This window comes from Oryx dammah, unplaced genomic scaffold, assembly GCF_014754425.2.
Source record: "Oryx dammah isolate SB20612 unplaced genomic scaffold, SCBI_Odam_1.1 HiC_scaffold_22, whole genome shotgun sequence".
In the NCBI taxonomy this organism is placed as follows: domain Eukaryota; kingdom Metazoa; phylum Chordata; class Mammalia; order Artiodactyla; family Bovidae; genus Oryx; species Oryx dammah.
In genome coordinates this window covers 11,472,652-11,493,007 of record NW_024070206.1, presented here as the reverse complement: position 1 = coordinate 11,493,007, position 20,356 = coordinate 11,472,652, and the positions used below count along the sequence as shown (strand labels likewise).

At 43.9% G+C, this 20,356-nt stretch overlaps 1 protein-coding gene and 1 long non-coding RNA gene across 3 annotated transcripts; one reads left to right on the top strand and one right to left on the bottom strand.

Annotated features, from left to right (window-relative positions):
- Positions 1–24: 24 nt before the first annotated feature.
- Positions 25–20,113, top strand: ELAC1 (elaC ribonuclease Z 1). Of its 2 annotated transcripts, none has more exons than XM_040264458.1 (4): positions 25–173; positions 6,784–6,948; positions 13,993–14,460; positions 16,066–20,113. In XM_040264458.1, exons 2-4 carry the CDS (start codon positions 6,792–6,794, stop codon positions 16,530–16,532), a joined length of 1,092 nt encoding a protein of 363 aa, XP_040120392.1. In that variant the 5' UTR covers positions 25–173; positions 6,784–6,791; the 3' UTR covers positions 16,533–20,113. The 2 variants fall into 2 exon arrangements, with proteins under 2 accessions (XP_040120392.1, XP_040120393.1); XM_040264459.1 differs by lacking the exon at positions 25–173 and adding an exon at positions 4,616–5,557.
- Positions 9,813–15,392, bottom strand: LOC120880979. The gene is made up of 2 exons (XR_005725170.1): positions 15,181–15,392; positions 9,813–10,070 (listed from the first exon to the last, which is right to left on the bottom strand). It is a non-coding gene; the product is annotated as an uncharacterized LOC120880979 (long non-coding RNA).
- Positions 20,114–20,356: the final 243 nt, after the last annotated feature.

Sequence of the window (20,356 nt, the reverse complement as noted above, 5' to 3'; positions counted from 1 at the left end):
CGGACGGGCAGCCCAGTCTCACGCGTGGGTCGCGCTCCGCGGAGAACCACCGAGCGCGGACCTCCGGCGCCTCCTAGAGCGGTGGGTCGCGGGCTCGGCCGGCGGCGCACTTCCGCCCGCGCGCGTCGCCGCCCCGCGGACGGCCGGGCCTCGCCGCGGGCCTCGGGGAGTGGGTGAGTGGGGCAGGGCGCGCCCGAGGTGGGGGGCGGGCCGGGGTCTGCGCCACCGAGGCCTCCCCCGCGCCCGCCAAACCGGTCGAGCGCTCGGGCGATCCGCGGAGTCGCGGGCTGGGCCGGAAGCCAAGGACCGGAGCCGGGGAGCTGGGACGCGCCTTGTCCACCCACCGCCCCTCATCGCGCCTGCTTACCCCGACCTGCGGGCCGAGGACACCCTGCCCCGCGCCTCTGCCGCCTCCCACCCTCCTTTTGCTCGATAGGCGTGGAGGAGCTGCTGGGGCCGGCCGGCTGTCGGAGACCCGGCCTCTGGCCACGGCTGGCTAGGCCTTGGCCTCGCAAAGGCCACTCTCTGTGCAGAGGGCCTCGGCCCTTTCATCTCTGAAATGGAGGATGACAGGACCTGCCCTGCCTGCACCGCTTGGGTGGATTGCAGGCGTGGCGCCGCCTCAGCCTGAAAACTCCTTCGGAGCCCAAGTCTTTAAAATCTTCTGGGGAGCTTCCCCAGTCCTGAGAACCCCAGAACCACCGGGCGATTGTAGTCTGCAGCCAGGACTGAGAACCACTAACCCAGAGTGTCAAGTGGGCTACTGAGCTCGATCGTGTGTTGTGTTCTCGCTAGGAATGTGCACTATGAGAAAGCAAAAGGCTGAGTTTTGTTTTGTTTTGTTGTCCAAGAAGACAAGACCCAAAACCTGGTTTGCTTACTTATTTCCTAGTGGTGCATAACGCGCACCAGGGATTAAATTTCTGGTTACTTCCCGACCTAGTGGAAGAGTTTTGGTTATTTGGCTTGCTTTTAAGCTTTTTATTGTGGAAACTTTCAAATCTATACAAAAACAGAATCGTGTACAGAATGTACCAACTCATGTACTAATCGCTAATCGATCTAGTTTCATCTGGCACCCTCACCCCCACTGGATTATTTTAAAGCAAATCAAAATGTACCATTTCATCCATTAAATAGTGGCTTATGTTTATCCAACACAGTAACTCCTTGACCCTAACACCATTATCAGTCTCATAAGAATCTCCTGTTACTATCTGGTGAAGTTGGCATTTCCCCTGTTCTCTCATTTTTTCCCCCCTCCCATCATCTGATTGGCCAAATCAGGATTCAAACAAGTTAGACATGTCACATTTGTTTGATGGCTTATATCTCTTTGTCTCCTCTCTCTTGATTATTATTTTTCCTAATATTTAGGTTGTTGAAAAAGTCAAGTCACTTGTCCTGTAATGTTTCTTACATACTGAATTTTGCTTTTTCCTTCCCTGTGGTGTGCTCTAATAAACTGTTTCGAAGACAGCCTTTTCCAGATACAGGTTATGTTTTTTGGCAAGAAAACCTCCTCGGTTACTGTGTGCTTCATGTTGCGTCACACCAGGAGTTGGATTAGGTCTCATCTCTGTGGTGTTAAGATTGATCACTGGCTCTTTTCCATACAAATTGTATTGCAGGGTGACTGATCGATCAGGGAATTACAGGAGGATACTAATAACTACAGAAGGAATGAGAGAATATCACCTTTGGACAACCCCTAATGAAATAATGGTTCCTGGAAAGGATCATTAATGGTTGCTAACATCAGATAAAGAGAGACAGCTAGACAGCGTGTGCTCCCTGGTAGAACTTACCAATACCACTTGTTACATATACTTAGATGATGGATGGGGGATAAAGAGGAAACAGGATTGACCTTGAGTTGATAATTGTTGAAGCTCAGTGTGACAGTACATTATACTAATCTCTCTCCTTTTGTGTGTTTTTGAAATTCTGCATAACAAAAGCTTTTGGTTTTTTAATTGTTGACTAGTGAGTTCAGGTCAGCCTGATCCATCCATTATAGTTCTCCACTAGCCTTTCACTAACTGGTTCTCAAAACGACTGCATGTTAGGATCACAGGGGAAGAATTTTTCTTATTCAGTTCTAAAACACATATCTCGTGGAATTTCCTGTTGATAGTTCTGGGATGGAGCCCAATGGTTGATATGTTTTAAAAGATCTCCGGGTGATTAGTACTCCAGGATTCTGTACCACTGGCTTAGATCTACTATCAGTTAGACATGCAAAGTGTTTATATTCTATTATACCTTCTGCATTTATTACCTTAAATTTTTGACTTTCTGTATTCTCTTTACTCTTCTGGCTCTTGCAAACTGCAGTCCAATCAGAAAGCCTTTGCAAATTATAGAGTTTTCAGAGGAAGTCTTGATCTTGGAAGTGAAAATGTGAAGTAAGGCATAGAAAGGTCACTAGCAATAACCTAAAGACTCATGTGCGGGGTGGGGAGATGTACCACCCACCTGCTGTGTGGGTTGTGGGGCGGGGGCAAGGAGCTGACTGTACCCCCAGTGGAAAGGGAGGTGAGGTGACACATAGTCAGAAAAGCATGTTTAGCTTTATGACACATTTTTTTTAAAGTCATGAAGTAAATTAAATGCAAAATAAAGTCAAATAGGTAAATAAAATGCTGCTTATTGCAACCAAAAACAATTCAAGGATTTTTTTAAAAAGTTAATCTCCACCACCATCATTTTAATCACCCCCGGGATAACCACTGTAGCAGTACGGTGTATATCTTTCCTCACCAGACTGTCTCTGTCTTGCAAAACATAGATGTTTGGGCATTGTTATAAAAATGAGATTATACCATAGCCATCTGTAACTTTTCTCATTGTCAGGCCTTCAATGCAGGAGCCACAGCCCTGGCTGAACTGTAGAACAGATAGTTCATGATATGAATGTACAATAAAATACTCTGTTGTTTCCATATTGATATTTATCTATCTATATATTCAGATGGTTCCAAATTTTAGCCACTTTAAAAGTTTCACAGTAAATATCACTGTACATAGATCCTTTTTTTCTGTAAGGTAGATTCCCGATAATGGGATTGCTGGATTAAAGTACGTTGCTCGTTTTTGTTGGTAATATGTATTGCCAGATTACTCTCCCAAAACATAATACCAGTTCATGCTTCTACCACTAGTAAAATGTAGGTACCCATTTTTCCTTGTCTGGCTTACCACTGGATAGCATTAATATTTGCCAGCCGATGTGTGGCAAATGATGGCTCTTTTTTCTTTAATTTGCATTTCCTCTCACTACTGGAGGACTGAGAGTTTTCATGCTTATTGGCCCTTTGGATTTCTTTTGTGAATTTCCTGTGTATGTTCATTGTTTTTGTTTTCTATTCTGTACTTTTCTTTTTTAATGCATTTGCTTGAACCATTTCTTAGGGGCATTAACCCATTATCAAACAGTACAGTTTTTTCCAAATTTTTTTTTTTTTTCTGGTAGGGGGAGGTCCTTTGACATTAAGAGTCTTTTGATATATGAAAATTTTTATGTAGCAAAAATGTCTTTAAAAGCTTTGTGTTTCATGTCATGCCAGTAAGGGATTTTCATCCCCAAATTTGTATACATATTCTCCTAATTTTTTTGAACACTTTTTTTGGCACCTGAAAGGTCCAAATTTAAATGCGAAACATTTAAATTTCTAAATCATGTGGAATGTATTTTTATATATGATGCAAGATAAGAATCTTGCTTGACTTTTTCTGCGAAAATAACCAATTATGTCAGTGTCATTCATTTTAAAAAGCCACCCTTTTTACGTTTCTGTGATATATTGATTTCTGTGTGCACCTGGGTTTATTTCCAGACTATCCCTTCTCTTACTCACAACTTTATGTTTGTGGCCAATAATATATCTTTCCATTGTGCGTGATTAGTGTCGTGTTACTACCTAGAAAAGTAAATCACTGCTCACTGCTTTGTGCACTTTTCTTGCCCATTCTCAGACGTACTTTCTTTCTTTCATGTGATCTTTGAGTTATGTTTGTTCCAAGACGAATTGCACTGGAAATCTGATAGAATTTGTGTTAAATATACATGCATTAATTATGGAAAGATAGGCATTTCTGTGATAGTAAATCTCCTATCAGAGAAGCTAATGTGTTTCTCTCTTTGAGTCTTTTAGGGCCCGTTCCTTTCTTGTTAACTTTATTTCTAGCTAGAAGAGACTTTTTTTTTTCTCTTGTGACTGAGGGTTTTTTTTTTTTCATTTTTCCAAGGACTGAGAAAAGTTTTTGATAGGTTTCTTTCCCCCTGTAGATATACATTTATTCAGCTCTCTGTCAAGTTTTCCTGTTTTAGTAATTTTTCTTAAACTTACATGTTTGTTTCTTTCCTTGCCATCCATGTGGATGATCTGTAATTGGTTATATGTAACTTTGGCAAATAGATGGGGAGACAGTGGAAGCTGACTTTATTTTTTGGGGGGCTCCCAAATCACTGCAGATGGTGACTGCAGCCATGAAATTAAAAGAGGCTTACTCCTTGGAAGGAAAGTTATGACCAACCTAGAGAGCATATTAAAAACCAGAGACATTACTTTGCCAACAAAGGTCCATCTAGTCAAGGCTATCATTTTTTCAGTTGTCATGTATGGATGTGAGAGTTGTAGTCTAAAGAAAGCTGAGCACCGAAGAATTGATGCTTTTGAACTGTGGTGTTGGAGAAGACTCTTGAGAGTCCCTTGGACAGCAAGGGGATCAAACCAGTCCATCCTAAAGGAGATCAGTCCTGAGTGTTCATTGGAAGGGCTGATGTTGAAGCTGAAACTCCAATACTTTGGCCACCTGATGTGAAGAACTGACTCATTTGAAAATACCCTGATGCTGGGAAAGATTGAAGGCAGGAGGAGAAGGTGATGACAGAGGATGAGATGGTTGGATGGCATCACCGACTCGATGGACAGGAGTTTGAGTAAACTCTGGGAGTTGGTGATGGACAGGGAAGCCTGGCATGCTGCAATCCATGGGGTCGTGAAGAGTCGGACACAACTGAGCGACTGAACCGAACTGAACTGAAGTTTGAATTTATTTTACTTAAGGCATATCTCCTGTCACAGAACTGTATCAGAGGGGTTTCCCTGGTGGCCCAGTAGTTAGGAATCTGCCTTGCAGTGCCTGGGGCACCGCAGTGAGAAGCCTGCACACCAAATGAAGAGGGGCCCCCACTTGCTGCAGATAGAGAAAGCCTGAGTGCAGCAGTGAAGACCTACTGCAGCCAAAAAATAAATCAGTAAATAAATCTTTAATAAAAGGAACTGTATCAGAGATAGATATGCCCAAAAATAGTGAAAGGAAAAAGAGAGATCAGGAGCTGGCAGAAATCTACACACTCAACACGTTGTTGCTGATCACTTGTGAGAGCAGAAGCCTGAGCGCTAAACCCTCATGGAGCCTCTTGTCAGGGGAGTGAGACCTTCCCTCAGTGCTACTGTGTGTTACTCGCATTACTGTCGAGCATTGTAGCGCTTTGTTGTGGTTTCTGATGGTTCAGAGAAAGGGCTGCTCACCAGAGAGAGATCGCTTGGTGAGCATAATTAAGTTCCCTCTCTTGCCCAGAACCTCGCTAGAGTTGTTTATTGTTTATTAGAAGGATTTTCAAAAAAATTAATCAGCAGGAAGTACAGAGTTCTTACATACCCACTCCCCATCAACCCCCCCCCATCAGTTTCCCCTAATGTTGACATCTTACATTAGTGTGGTACAACAGTGATGAGCCAATATGATACACAGTTTACATTAGGGCTCATTCACGTTTTGTGTTGTATATACTACTGTGGGTTTTGACCAATGTATGATGACGTGTGTGTGTCTTTACTGTATCATACAGAATAGTTTTACTGCCCTAAAAACCCCATCCCTCCCTCCCTTCCCCCCCAAACCACTGTCTTTTTACTGTCCCCATAGTTTTGCCTTTTCCAGAATGTTGTGTAGTTGGAATTCAACTACAGTTTGGTTTTATATATACACACACATATATATAATTTTCTGTTTATTTTTGGTTGTGCTTGGTCTTCGTCGCTGCAGAGGCTTTTCTCTAGTTGAAGCGAGCAGGTTCCAGTTGCTGTGCACAAGCTTCTCATTCTGATGGCTTCTCTTTTTTCCGTTCTGGGCTCTAAAGCACAGGCTCAATAGTTGTGGTGCACAAGCTTAGTTGCTCCACAGCACGTGGGATCTTCCCAGACCAGGGACTGAACCTGTGTCTCTTGCGTTGGCCAGTGGATTCTTTACTACCAAGCCACCAGGGAGGGCTTCCCAGGTGGCTCAGATGGTAAAGAGTCCGCCTCAGGGCAGGAGACTTGGGTTCTATCCCTGGGTCAGGAAGATCCCCTGGAGAAGGGCATAGCAACCCACTCCAGTATTCTTGCCTGGAGAATTCCATGGACAGAGGAGCCTAGCGGGCTACAGTCTATGGGGTCACAAAGAGTTGGACACAGCTGAGTGACTAACACTTTCAGTTTCACCAGGGAAGCCCTCAACTGTAGTTTTTAATTAACTGAGTTTGGCTTTTTTTTTTTTTTAATTTATTTTTATTTGCGTGAGCAGTCATACAAGGTTTGGTAATTTGTAGCTTTAACTGATTAAGAGTTACTAAAATCTTTCTTTAGATTTCTGTGGAAAACTATTAGAGAACAGGAATCCACAGTGTTCTCAATATATAGAAGTTAGATAACCGTGAAACTCAGAAGAACCTGTTTTTGGTGATTTTGAGCAGTGATGTGTGATCATCCCTAAGTGATCTTCTCGTTGTAGGGTGGAAGATGTCTATGGATGTGACATTTCTGGGGACAGGTGCAGCATATCCATCCCCGACCCGGGGTGCCTCCGCGCTGGTCCTGCGGTGTGAAGGCGAGTGCTGGCTCTTTGACTGTGGGGAGGGAACCCAGACACAGCTTATGAAGAGCCAACTTAAAGCAGGTGAGTGTGCATTCAACTTTCTAATTAGGGCTGTCTCTTGCTCGTCTTCATTTTCTTGGCTCTCCTTGGGCCTTCTACGCAGAAGCAACCCCAGCAGTTGTACCCCATTTCAGTGCTGGAGCCCTGGCAAGACTTGGAAGGCATTCAGGCATCTGGCCACACCCAGATGCCTAGATGAAGCAGCTGAATGACTACCCAGCTTACTTCCTCCTTCTCCTTCCCTCCCTTCAGTCCTTCACTTTTCATTCTTCCTGTAAATTGAAGAGCAAGGATGTACATAGGCTTAGGGCATAGGATGTAGTGGGATACATCGGACACATTAAAAAGACACTGCTCAAGCACAGGAACGTACTTACTTCCCCTAGGAGATGGGTGTAAGTATCATGAGAGGGCAGTAGGTGTTCTGAGGAGTGAGTTGTTCTTTTCTGCTTGAGGTCATCAGAGAAGACATCTGAGAGGGGGTGATCTGTGAGTTGTTGAAGGAGGAGGAAGGGCCCCCTGGGCTGGGGAGAAGAAGGGCATTCTGGCCAGAGGGAACAGAGTGAGCCTCACCCCAGGCCCACCGAAGAGTCCAGTGTTCACAGAGCCTTGGCCCAGAGTTGGGTAGACCAGGATTCCAGTACCAGCTGTGTCTCTGCTTATCATGTTAGAAGATCAGCAAGCTTAAGCTTTTCTTTTCTCATCTTTAAAATGGGGTTGCTACAGCTAAGTCACTTTAGTCGTGTCCGACTCTGTGTGACCCCATAGACGGCAGCCCACCAGGCTCCCTCGTCCCTGGGATTCTCCAGGCAAGAACACTGGAGTGGGTTGCCATTTTCTTCTCCACTGCATGAAAGTGAAAAGTGCAAGTGAAGTTGCTCAGTCGTGTCCGACCCTCAGCGACCCCATGGACTGCAGCCTTCCAGGGTACTCTGTCCATGGGATTTTCCAGGCAAGAGTACTGGAGTGGGTTGCCATTGCCTTCTCTGAGAAAATGGGGTTAAAACCCCCCTAATCAGGGCTTTTCTGATGGCTCAGCTAAGAATCTGCCTGCAGTGCAGGAGACCCCGGTTCAATTCCTGGGTTGGGAAGATCCGCTGGAGAAGAGATAGGCTACCCACTCCAGAATTCTTGGGCTTCCCTTCTGGCTCAGCTGGTAAAGAATCTGCTTGCAATCCAGGAGACCTGAGTTTGATCCCTGGGTTGGGAAGATCCCCTGGAGAAGGGAAAGGCTGCCCACTCCAGTATTCTGGCCTGGAGAATTCCATGGACTGTATAGTCCATGGGGTCGCAAAGAGTCGGCACGACTGAGTGACTCACTTCTCTTGAAACCTCCACTTAAAAGGGGTGATGTAAGAATTGTATATAATAATCCCTTCTCTGTGTGGTTGTCTCCTTCTCATCAGTTAAATCTCAACCCAAATGTTGTCTCCTCAAAGGCTTTCCCCAAAGCTCTTGGGTTAAGTAATTTCTCCCTTACCCCAGGCATTCTCCTGCTTTGTGCTGTTTCTGCTGACCCTTTCGCATCATCAGTGTCTAAGTCATGTCATTTAGGTGGTTGTTTCTGTGTTCACCGTGTGTGTCCCTGTACGACTGGGCTCAGGGAGCATGTGCACACCTGGCAGATGCCTAATAATAGCTGTTAATGCATGAGTAAGATGTCCAGCACTTAGTACAGGGCCTCTCACTTGTTAGATCTTGATAAATGGCAGTTACTGAAATTATTCCTATGGCTCATCACAGTACTGGCATTTAATGACTAAAAGAAAGATAGCTGTAGCATCCAAGGATCCCTTGGTCTAGTGCTGGAAACTGACATGCAGGCAGTCATGGTGTGATGTGATAAGTGGGAATATAGAGGTGTTTTCTAGCTACTTTTGAAGCACAAAGGAGGAGGACACTAACTGTATCTGTGTGTTCAGAGAAAGCGACTCAGAGACAGTAACAGTCGAGAGAGGATATAAGAGATGAATAGAAGTTTCTCTGGGAGGAGAAGCAGGGATGGATATTCAGGGAACAGATGACAAAGTGAGCAGGAAGTAAGGGAGTTTCCAGAGACGTGACGTGTTTGGGGAATCCTAAGCCATCCAGCACTCTGAGTATTTGACTGGAGAGATGAGAGACAGGAATGCTTAAAGTGAGGGCCGGCTGTGAAGACTTCTGTGGTATTCTAAGGTATCTGGACGTTATTATTTAGTCTGTTGTCAACAAGGAGTCATTAAATACCTTTTAAACCAAGAAATGACATGGTCTGATTTGTGTTTTAGGACAGTTTTCCAATAGCAAATGGATTGGGAGAGAGAGTATCATCGGGAGGGTGGCATCAGGCCCGAGGCAGTTGCATTCACCTGGTGAGAGAGAGAAGATGAAGATGCTGGAGCAGAAAGTAGGAATAAGGATGAATTATAGAGACTCAAAGAGATCTGTGTAGAGCCAGCAGGAGATGTGACTGAGTGAATGTCTTAGGATGTGAAGAAGTACAGAATCACTCCAAGTTATAGGTGGTGATGTCCCAGACCTAGACAGAGAGTTAGATAGAGAGTTAGGGAGAGAACTGTTGGAGGAAGGAACCAGGCATACCACTTGGGACAGGTGTACACAGTTCAGCCCTAATTATATACTGTCTTATGTTGAAACCCTGTGGTCAGAGCAGTGCTATGCTTTACTTCCCTGGGATCACACAAGGGTTCCTTTCTCGAGACCTGGCAGGGTAGGCACACCCCAGAGTGGTGGCTGAAATATTTAGAGAGTAGGGGTTGAGGTGGCAGGGTGATTAAAATAGAAACAAGTGGCTGTTGTATTAAGAGGTTTGGGTGTAGGGATAAGTCTCCAGTTTTTACTCAGTACCTGTGTCAGTTACCTAATGCTGCATGACAGATTAAAAATTTAGTGGGTTACTTGCATTTATTATCTCATCGTTTCTATGGGTCAGGGACTTCAGGCCAGGCTTAGCTGGATTCTCTCTTTCAGGGTCTCTGTAGGCTGCAGCCCAGGTAAAGGAACAATCAATTTCAGAGCTCACTCAGGTTGTTGGCAGAATCCTTCTAGGTGTTGAATAAAGCCTGCCTGCGGCAACTTGAGGCCTGCTGTAGGTCCTGGTCATGGGGGTTTCTGCTGCAGGCTAGCTTGCTTCCTTTTACTGCCTGGAAGGGAGAAAGAGACTTAAGAGCAAGTCTGCCAGCAAGATGGACTCTTAGAACAGAATCGCATTGCATCCTTGTGCCATGTTTCACTGGTTAGAAGCAAGTGCCCAGGCCCACCCACACTCAAGGGGAAGGAATTATAGAGGGATGTGGGCAGCTGGAGGCAGGGGCCATGGGTACTGCCTTAACTCTATTTGCCTTAATACCTTTCTCTCATGTTTTATATTTTACAGTTATTTTTCAACAGATCACAAAGCTCAAGCTTTTTAAAATAAAAGTTTGGCCAAAAAATAATAATACTAAAATAAAATCTAAAGGGAACCTTTAGCTTACTAAATTTTTATTGATTTTAAAAAAAGAATTCCTGGCCTCAGGGAGGAGATGATATGGTAATCCCTGAACATCAGCTAAGACACTCTAACACTTCTAAAGCCCCAATCTCAACCTGGAATCCTCAATACATCTTGGTTTCTCTCAGTAACCAAATATGGACCCATCACTGTTGGAGTCTTTGAAACCCTTTTAGCTTATACTACCTCCTGGGTAATAATATTTTATGGGTTTCATAAGGAAGTACTTTCTGTCTGTCTAAATATACTTCTTTCAACTTTCCATGGTCCTGATATCCAAGCATCTGATTAAAAAGTGTGGGTTTGTCATATCTTTTTTTTTCATAATTTTAAAGGTGAGCTTAAACTTTTTCCCCCCTCAAAAATAATTACAAAAAAGTATTATACAAGTATAATTTTAAAATGATTATAATAAATATACATGCTCATTGTAAAAGTTTAAACAAAGCAGGAAAATATAAATAAGAAAATCCCAGATCTCTCTCTCTGGTCAGTGAATTTCCTGTATATATAGTTATGGTAATGGTACAGGTATATTTGTGTGTGTGTTTGTATATAATTTTGCATAAATGCTATCAAACTATATTTGATACAGCTTTTTTTTCCGACTGAATAGTATGTATCAATAATGTGTTGTAGACGTTTTCCTACAGCAATAAATATCAGTGCATCCTTCCTTTGGGCGTAGAGGATGCTTAGTCTTCTACTCCTATGTGGATGGCATTTTCCCTGGTAATTTTCGTGTTCTTAAGTGAAAGGGAACTCATGCATTTTTCTTTTTTCATTTGATAGCTTCCTCTTACCTTTGATAATTGTGGTTGCCATTCCTTCTCCCACTGAAATCAAGTTTCTTAAAAAATGAAATGTTTGTCTTCCATGAAACTGTGATAACTGTGGAAAGTTACTTTCTCTTACCTAACATGTCTCACTTGCTTTGAGTTCACTGATCGTTTGGTATTCAGCTTTGGCTGTGCTTTGCAGTAAATAGGGAGAGGCCCGGAAAGTCTGACTTGGCAGATTTGAGGTCAGTGTGAGACCAGGACTCAATAACTGATGTAGTTCTTTTGTCTGCTGATTCTTTAGGTCCCACTTGGGAGGGTGGGGGGCTGTTGGCAGTCTAGACAGCAGAAAGGGGGACATGAAAGTGTTCCAGAAGTCCAAAAACAGCAAAAACAAAGACTACACCAAGACAACAGAAAGGAGCATGTTGGGGAAACTTCTAGCGTGCCTCCTGGGGATTCTCAAGGTTCAAGATCAGCCCCTACCTGGTCCATTGTTCTCTGCTACAGTACCTGGCTTGATGTAGTAACACTGAGAAGACTCGCTTGGAGCACAGTGTTACCTGGATGTCACAGGACAGATCCCATCACAATAAACTGTTCCTGTTCTTTTATGGTATCAAGTGTTTGAAGTAGGTGGGCCATGAGCTTGGACTGGAAGCAGCTGTTATATTAAAAATATGTTAATTATGATTGTTACTTTCAAAGGGCTTTTTGGCGCATCTCCGAAAACGCTGATGTGGCATCCTGCCACGCACCAGGAGTAAATTCAGTTTGTTGTTCAGTCGCTCAGTCGTGTCTGACTGTTTTGAGACCCCGGGGACTGTAAGCCCGGAGGGTATTTCAGTCCATGGGATTCTCCAGGCAAGAATACCAGAGTGGGTTGCCATGGCCTCCCCCGGGGGATATTCCCGACCTAGGAATCGAACCCACATCTCCTATTTTGGCAGGCAGATTTTTTACCATTGAGCCACCAGGGAAACCCATACAGTTTCCCAGGTGGCTCAATCAAGTTACAGCCTACATCAATATGCACTGGAAGAGCTGCTGTATTAGTTCAGACTGAAAGGAAGGGATGGACCCACGTGCCTTTATGTCACACCATGGGGGGTTTACCCTTGGATACGCACTCCAGCATCTGTTACCTGCCTCCTCCTCCTTGGTCCTTCACCTCACTCCCTTTCTCCCTCTCTCCGCCCTCCTCCCTGTCCTCCCCTCCCTCATCCCCCTTGCTTTTTCCTCCTTCTCCTTCTGTCTCATCCAGGCAAGCAGGCTCTGGCTTGGTTAGTTTGTCTTTGGCCAGTGTGGAGTCCTTAAAAGGCAATTTTGGTTTCAGGCACTGGTCCAGTCCGTTGGAGCCAAAGGAACCTTTGTTAGCATGCTTGGAGTACATACTTGCTGTTCTCGGAGGGAGCAGCAGGGGGCAGTGTAACTGCCAGATACTTTCACACTTGAGGCCTAGCTGTTAACTTAGTTCAGTTCAGTTCAGTTCAGTCGCTCAGTCGTGTCCGACTCTTTGCAACCCCATGAATTGCAGCATGCCAGGCCTCCCTGTCCATCACTAACTCCCAGAGTTCACTCAGACTCACGTACATCGAGTCAGTGATGCCATCCAGCCATCTCATCCTCTGACATCCCCTTCTCCTCCTGCCCCCAATCCCTCCCAGCATCAGAGTCTTTTCCAATGAGTCAAGTGTTCACATGAGGTGGCCAAAGGACTGGAGTTTCAGCTTTAGCATCATCCCTTCCAAAGAACACCCAGGGCTGATCTCCTTCAGAATGGACTGGTTGGATCTCCTTGCAGTCCAAGAGACTCTCAAGAGTCTTCTCCAACACCACAGTTCAAAAGCATCAATTCTTCGGCACTCAGCTTTCTTCACAGTCCAACTCTCACATCCATACATGACCACAGGAAAAACCGTAGCCTTGACTAAGATGGACCTTAGTCGACAAAGTAATGTCTCTGCTTTTGAATATGCTATCTAGGTTGGTCATAACTTTTCTTCCAAGAAGTAAGCGTCTTTTAATTTCATGGCTGCAGTCATCATCTGCAGTGATTTTGGAGCCCCCCAAAATAAAGTCTGACACTGTTTGCACTGTTTCCCGATCTATTTCCCATGGAGTGATGGGACCGGATGCCATGATCTTCATTTTCTGAATGTTGAGCTTTAGGCCAGCTTTTTCACTCTCCACTTTCACTTTCATCAAGAAGCTTTTTAGTTCCTCTTCACTTTCTGCCATAAGGGTGGTGTCATCTGCATATCTGAGGTGATTGATATTTCTCCCGGCAGTCTTGATTCCAGCTTGTGTCTTCCAGTGAATCATTTTGGTACATGTTTTCCTTTTCTCTTTTTTCCAGTAAGAGGATGTATAGGAAAATATTCTTAAAACTGTAACACTGTATAATTTGAAGATTTTTATGGGCTTCCCTGGTGGCTCAGAGGTTAAAGAGTCTGCCTGCAATGCAGGAGACCTGGGTTCGATCACTGGGTCAGGAAGATCCCCTGGAGAATGAAATGGCAACCCCCTCCAGTATTCTTGCCTGGAGACTCCCATGGACGGAGGAGCCTGGTGGGCTACAGTCCACAGGGTTGCAGAGAGTCGGACACGACTGAGCGATTTCACTTTCACTTTAAGAAAAAAGTTATATCTTATTAAAACCTTCCAGTGAAATAATACTTGTCTTTCTTGCTTCTGGAATCATGTAGAAAAATACATGCATGTTTCAAGGAGCTTTGTGTGGGTTTTATTTCTGAAAAATTCCAAAATTTGTTTCTCTGCTTCAATCAAAAGGGAGAATTACCAAGATCTTCATCACGCATCTTCATGGAGACCATTTCTTTGGCCTTCCTGGCCTCCTCTGCACAATCAGCCTGCAGAGTGGGTCCATGGTCACCAAACAGCCCATCGAAATCTATGGCCCTGCGGGGCTTCGGGACTTTATCTGCCGAACCATGGACCTCTCTCACACGGAGCTGGTCTTCCCTTACGTGGTCCATGAGCTGGTTCCTACAGCAGATCAATGTCCTACGGAAGAACTGAAAGAGTCTGTGCAGGTGAATAAAACAGACAGCCCTCCCCAAGAGGGAGAAGGACGAACCATCCTGTTAGACTCAGAAGAAAGCTCGTACCTCCTGGTTGATGACGAACAGTTTGTTGTGAAAGCGTTTCGCCTCTTTCATCGAATACCCTCCTTTGGATTTTCCGTCGTGGAGAAGAAACGCCCAGGTAAACTCAACGCACAGAAACTGAAGGACCTGGGTGAGTGAGTGTTTGTTTTCTCCTTTCTCCTCAGTTGAGTTGTTGTGAGCTGAAGCAGGTAGAAGTGTCATAGAAACCTTCCTTTCTTGCTTCCCAGGCCTGATGCTTACATTTTCTCCACTTCCTTTTCCTGAAGTTTGTTTATTAAGGGAAATCTTTAGGGCCAGAAGACGCTATTCAGAGCAAAAAGGAAGTATGTATTTGAAGTCTCTCTTCAGCTCTCTAGAGGCACATTCTTGATCTATCTTGTCTTCAGGTTTTACTATCTTGGTTGGTGGGGTGATCGTGGATGTCTCAGGTCTAGGCTTTTATTTTCTCACGTCATCTTTTTGAAGTACGTTTGAGTGGCATCTTTGGTCAGATACTTTTCACCGTAGTTCTTAACCATGCAACTGCAACCAGCTGCTTTCTGAGTTTTCCTTCTTTATTGACTTGGCCTAGTCAGTCACCTTTGATTAAGTTATTAATAATTTGGTGTTTGGAACACTGCCTCAACCAGCTTTATTTATTTATTTATTTATTTGACTATGCCAGGTCTTAGTTGTAGCACGTGGGGTCTAGTTTCCTGGGGAACGAACCCAGGCCTCCCGCATTGGGAGCATGGAGTCTTAGCCACTGAACCACCAGGGAAGCCCCTAAGGCAGCCTTATATACCTGGGCTCATCACACTTGGAAGCAAGCATTCAAAGCTTGGCTTGGGGCCCATCTAAGGCCTCGTACCTTGTCCATGCTAGGCCGTCACGTGCCCAGGGCCTTCAGCACATCTCCCAAAGCAGCGCCAGGCACATCATCCCTCTAGTGTCTCCACCTTCCTTGCCATGCCGACCACAGAACCTGTGAAAAGCGTGGCAGTGGGTTTTCATGTGTTTTCTTTATTTGCACAATCTCTTCTTTCTTCCCCAACTAAAACAAAGCACTAAGTAACGAGGAAAACGGCCATCTACACACCTGTGAAAACACCAGTGTGTTGTGAAACTGTAAACATGATCCATGTTGGAATTAGTGAATACACTCTGTTTGTACGTATTGCCCAGAGTGATCATCAGGTGTCATTCTCAATTAATATGAGATTTAAGCCCAGTTTGGTAAGCATGGAACTGCCTTTGTTTAAAACGAAGATTGATTATGCGTAACACCTGAAATTATCCTTAATGTTGTGATCCAAACAGTCCCCTCTAACAATTTATTACGTTAATCAGTTTGTCGGTAACTTGTCATTTAAACGGGCTCTTTAATTTTACCTGAAGATGAGCTTATTAAATACAGCACTCAAAAACTGTTATTCCCATGCACAGCAGAGGATCACAGCTGTTACCTTGACTATAATAAGGTTTTAGGGGGACTTAAGAACTTAAACTTATCTGAAACGTGTGGTTGGAAATGTTTTAAGTACTTGGACATTGCTAATATCAATAGCCAACAATGAACTTTTAAAAAATGTATAAATATCCCAGTTTCCCACAAGTAATAAAATATTTATAACTATTATGAAAAGAATTGGATGCCTTTTCCATTTGCTATTTGCAGCGCTGTTGAAACAGACGCTCTTTAACAAGTCATAAATTCCATTCCCATGATGTGATGGTATCTGCCTCCATCTTTTAGGTGTTCCACCAGGTCCTGCCTATGGGAAGCTGAAAAACGGAATTTCTGTTGTTCTGGAAAATGGAGTTACAATTTCTCCCCAAGATGTCTTAAAGAAGCCTATTGTTGGAAGAAAAATCTGTATTTTGGGTGACTGTTCTGGGGTTGTGGATGACGGAGGAGTAAAGCTGTGCTTTGAAGCAGACCTGTTGATCCACGAAGCGACCCTGGATGACACCCAGATGGACAAAGCGAAGGAGCACGGCCACAGCACGCCACAGATGGCGGCGACGTTTGCAAAGCTGTGCCGAGCAAAGAGGCTGGTTCTGACTCACTTCAGTCAGAGGTACAAACCAGTTGCCTTGGCCAGAGAAGGAGAAGCAGATGGGATTGTAGAACTTAAAAAGCAAGCTGAATCAGTGTTAGACCTCCAAGAAGTGACTCTCGCAGAAGATTTCATGGTGATCAGCATTCCGATCAAGAAGTGAAACCAGTATTCCTGAATGCATTCTGATGTGTCTGTAAATATGTTATTGAACCAACAGTCACATTTGGTTTCTTTTTGTTGTGGTGGTGGTGGTGGTCATCATAGTTTTGGTCTAAAATTATTTGACTCCTCATAATTCTGGAAAGGATGGAGCTGCATTGCTGAACTAACTCAGCATTGAGAGGGAGCAAGCTTTTTTTATAATAAATCACTTTAAAAAGAATGAAACCAGCATCCTTCTTAAAGTCCACATTTGACAAAATGATAGGCTATTCAGGTATACATGCTTTGTGGTTGCTGCCTCAGAGATTAGCCAATGCACCACGCAATCCTGGGCTTAGCTTCTATCTAGCTTTATTGCTGTTGTTGGCAAAGTATGCAGAACTTGGCCCTCCTGGCTAAAAATGGTATTTTGGCAGTTTGTGTTGAATCTGTTCATGTTATTAACAAAAGAGAAATGTAATGAGATATTGGATATGCAGAATTGAAGCTGGCATGTTAAATCTTGAATTCTTTGCTAGAAGACTGAAGGCAGGGTCAGGGTAGTTGTTTGGCCTTCAATTAATATTTTATTAAACTTTCCAGTTTGCTCTAAACCCAGGGTTCTCGGAGGTGATATTGCTCCCTTAGATGGAATTTTGAAGTTGTGGGATGTTTCTTGTCAAAACTAGGAGGGGTTACTACCAGCAGTTAGTCAGTACAGGGCAGGATGCTAGATCGTAGAGAATTTTGGTCAGTCCTAAACAATGAAGAATTATCTCATACCACAATGCATATTGCAGGTCTGTTGAAATACACATCAAATTAAAACTTATACTCCTACTGTGAACATACTTTATAAAAATTCAATGACATAGGAGTTCAGGTGTTTTGGGGGCATGAACCACTGGTCTCCTCGCATGGCCCTGCAATAAACCTTTCTCTGCTCAAAAAGAAAAAAAAGAAATAGTGATGTAATGAGCTGAACTACGAGGTAAGTCAAATTCTGCAACGAATCCTAAAAAGCTAGCTAAGAGAATATATTGGAATGTCACATCAAACATTTTTGTCAGGAATGAGCTATGGGCTGGAGCTTGTGAATCTGGAGGTTAAAAAATGACTATATGTCCAACTTGGGTTTAATTTACGTGTTCTGATAAATAATTATTTGAGCACCATTTTAGTGAAATGTTCTTTCTAGAATAGCTTTACCTGCTGAGTTGCCTTCCACCTCCCTTCTGTCTGTCATGGGGTATCTCTGACTCTTTTGCCCACAGTATTTCTCAAAATGTATTACATGGAAAGGTAGTCTCAAGTACTGATTCAGTCAAAACAGTTCCCTAATCAAACTGGTTTGGGGAACCCTGTATACTGTGGTCCCTCTGGCAGAGCTGTAATGCCCACCAATGTATTACAACAGCATTGCTTCAGTGATCACCAGCCAGGCTGTGATGCCAGAAAGACCTGATTTCAGAGTCCCATTCTGCACCTCACAACCGTCCTCTGTGCTCTGAAGCAGGGTCCTTAGATCTGCTGATCTTTAGCTTGCTCATCTCTAAAAGTGAGAAAAATAATAGTAAGACCTACCTCTAGGAGTGCTGTAAAGATTAAATAAAGACAGTGTATAAAAGGAGCATAGCACGTTGCTTCAAGGCACAAAGACCTAAAGTACAGAGGCTTGTCAACAGTACCCCTTTCTAAAGTCATATTTCACCATATACTATCTGTTAACATCTTAAGAACCTAGAGAGTTTTATAGTATACTTATTCAGAAATACTGTCATGGTATATAGTATACTACTGGGTTCCTCTGGTCCTGGGGCTTTTCTAGTAAAAATTGACTACCAGAGGGGTCTGGAACCCCTGAAGTAGTGATGGTCTAGTTACTCAAGATCTCAGTCATTCTGAAGCAGCCTCCAGAATGGGCTGATTCAGCCCTACTTTAGGCTCCTGGCCCACCAGAGTACCAAAGTGGACCAGAAGTAACACATATCTTGATTTCTGAACTCAAGTCAAACCAGCATTTATTAACCTACTGAGTGCCGAATGGGCTTCCCTGGTTGCTCAGCAGTTAAGAATCCGCCGCAGGAGATATGAATTCAATCCCTGGGGTTGGGAAGATCCCCTGGGGGAGGGCATGGCAACCCACTCCAGTGTTCTTGCCTGGAGAATCCCATGGACAGAGGAGGCTGGCGGGCCACAGTCCACAGGCCCGCAAAGAGTTGGGCACGACTGAAGCAATTTAACACGTGCACTCAACGTGTGCCCAGACCTGTACAAGAGGGAATGACTAGTACTAGTACCTCTAATGCTCGGAGCTCTGGTGTGTAAAGATTGTAGTTTGGTCACCTCTACATTCTTGGAAATACCCACCCATACTATGCCCTCAGAAATGTATATTGAATGAAACGAGATCACAAAATTTAAGACCTAAAGTTTAGAGCCTGTGCCTAGCCCATTTTACTGCTGGGTTTGTCCAAAACTGTAACTGCCTGATTGGTGGTATTCCGTTTACTGTGTTGGGAGTAAATGAATACAAGACAAAATTTCAAGCTCGCTGTCTCAGTGGTAGAGACGAACAGGAAAACTCAAAGTGAATATTGCAGGTCTTTCAGATCTTTCTGATCTTACAGCCTATCACTCAGTTTTGCTGTTCCTGAGCGTTATTAGATAGCTGACTTGAGCTGTGCCATTAGAATCAGGCTCTATTAATATATGTGGGCTAAGCCCTCAGAGAACACAGGAATGTGAAACAAACTGATGTGTTGGGTTAAGTGTGGGGTATCAGTTCGTGGCGAGAATTCTTTCTTGGACCCTCTTCTGGCCTAGAATTTGTTCTTAATAGTAGGACACATTCTAAGAATTTGCGGAGCTAGAATTGAGTGAATTTTTTTTTCCCATTAGGCCGGGCCGTGCAGCTTGAGGGATCTTAGTTCCCCACTCAGGGATTGAGCTAGAACCATGGCAGTGAAAATGCCCAGTCCTAACCACTGGCCTGCCAGGGAGTTCCCAAGAGTGAGCCTTAAGTTGGACTTCCCAGAGCCTATGATTTGTTCATGGTTATAGAACTCTCGAGGGGATTAGAATATGTGCTGTGTCCCAAACTTATTGGATCACTGAATCCTCTTTTGCCAAGGAGCATCTTATAACACGGAGAGATGGTGTTCCTTAATACTGTTGAAAGTATTAATAGTCACCGACTGTGTCCATCACCGACTCGATGGACATGAGTTGGAGCAGGCTCTGGGAGTTGGTGATGGACAGGGAAGCCTAGCGTGCTGCAGTCCATGGGGTCGCAAAGAGTCGGACACGCCTGAGCGACTGAACTGAATACGTTGAAAAGCATTTTATTTATATTTCTTACCTGCAACTTTATTGAGGTAGTAAATTCCATGTCTACACCAAATATAGTATTTTCTTTGTCTTAAGCCAACTTTCCAATTGTCAGAAATTCATACTCCTGCTTATTTAGATTAAAAAATAGGTACTTTACTGTTTCTTAAAAGGTATTTAGACTTGCCCAAATAGACCCCAGATCATCTCTGTTTTCAAATACTCATGCTTCATTAGTATACTTTTAATAAACTTTTAAACATAAAAGCAGCATATGTCCAGTGATTTTTTTTTTTTTTTAAGATTCAAGAAAATAAGATGACTACTCATAATTCTGCTGGGGGCTTCCCAGGTGGTACAGTCGGCAGGAGATGCAACAGACGTGGGTTTGATCCCTGGATCAGGAAGATCCCCTGGAGAAGGAAATGGCAACACAGTCCAGTACTCTTGCCTGGAGAATCCCATGGACAGAGGAGCCTGGTGGGCTACAGTCCATGGGGTCTCAAAGAGTCA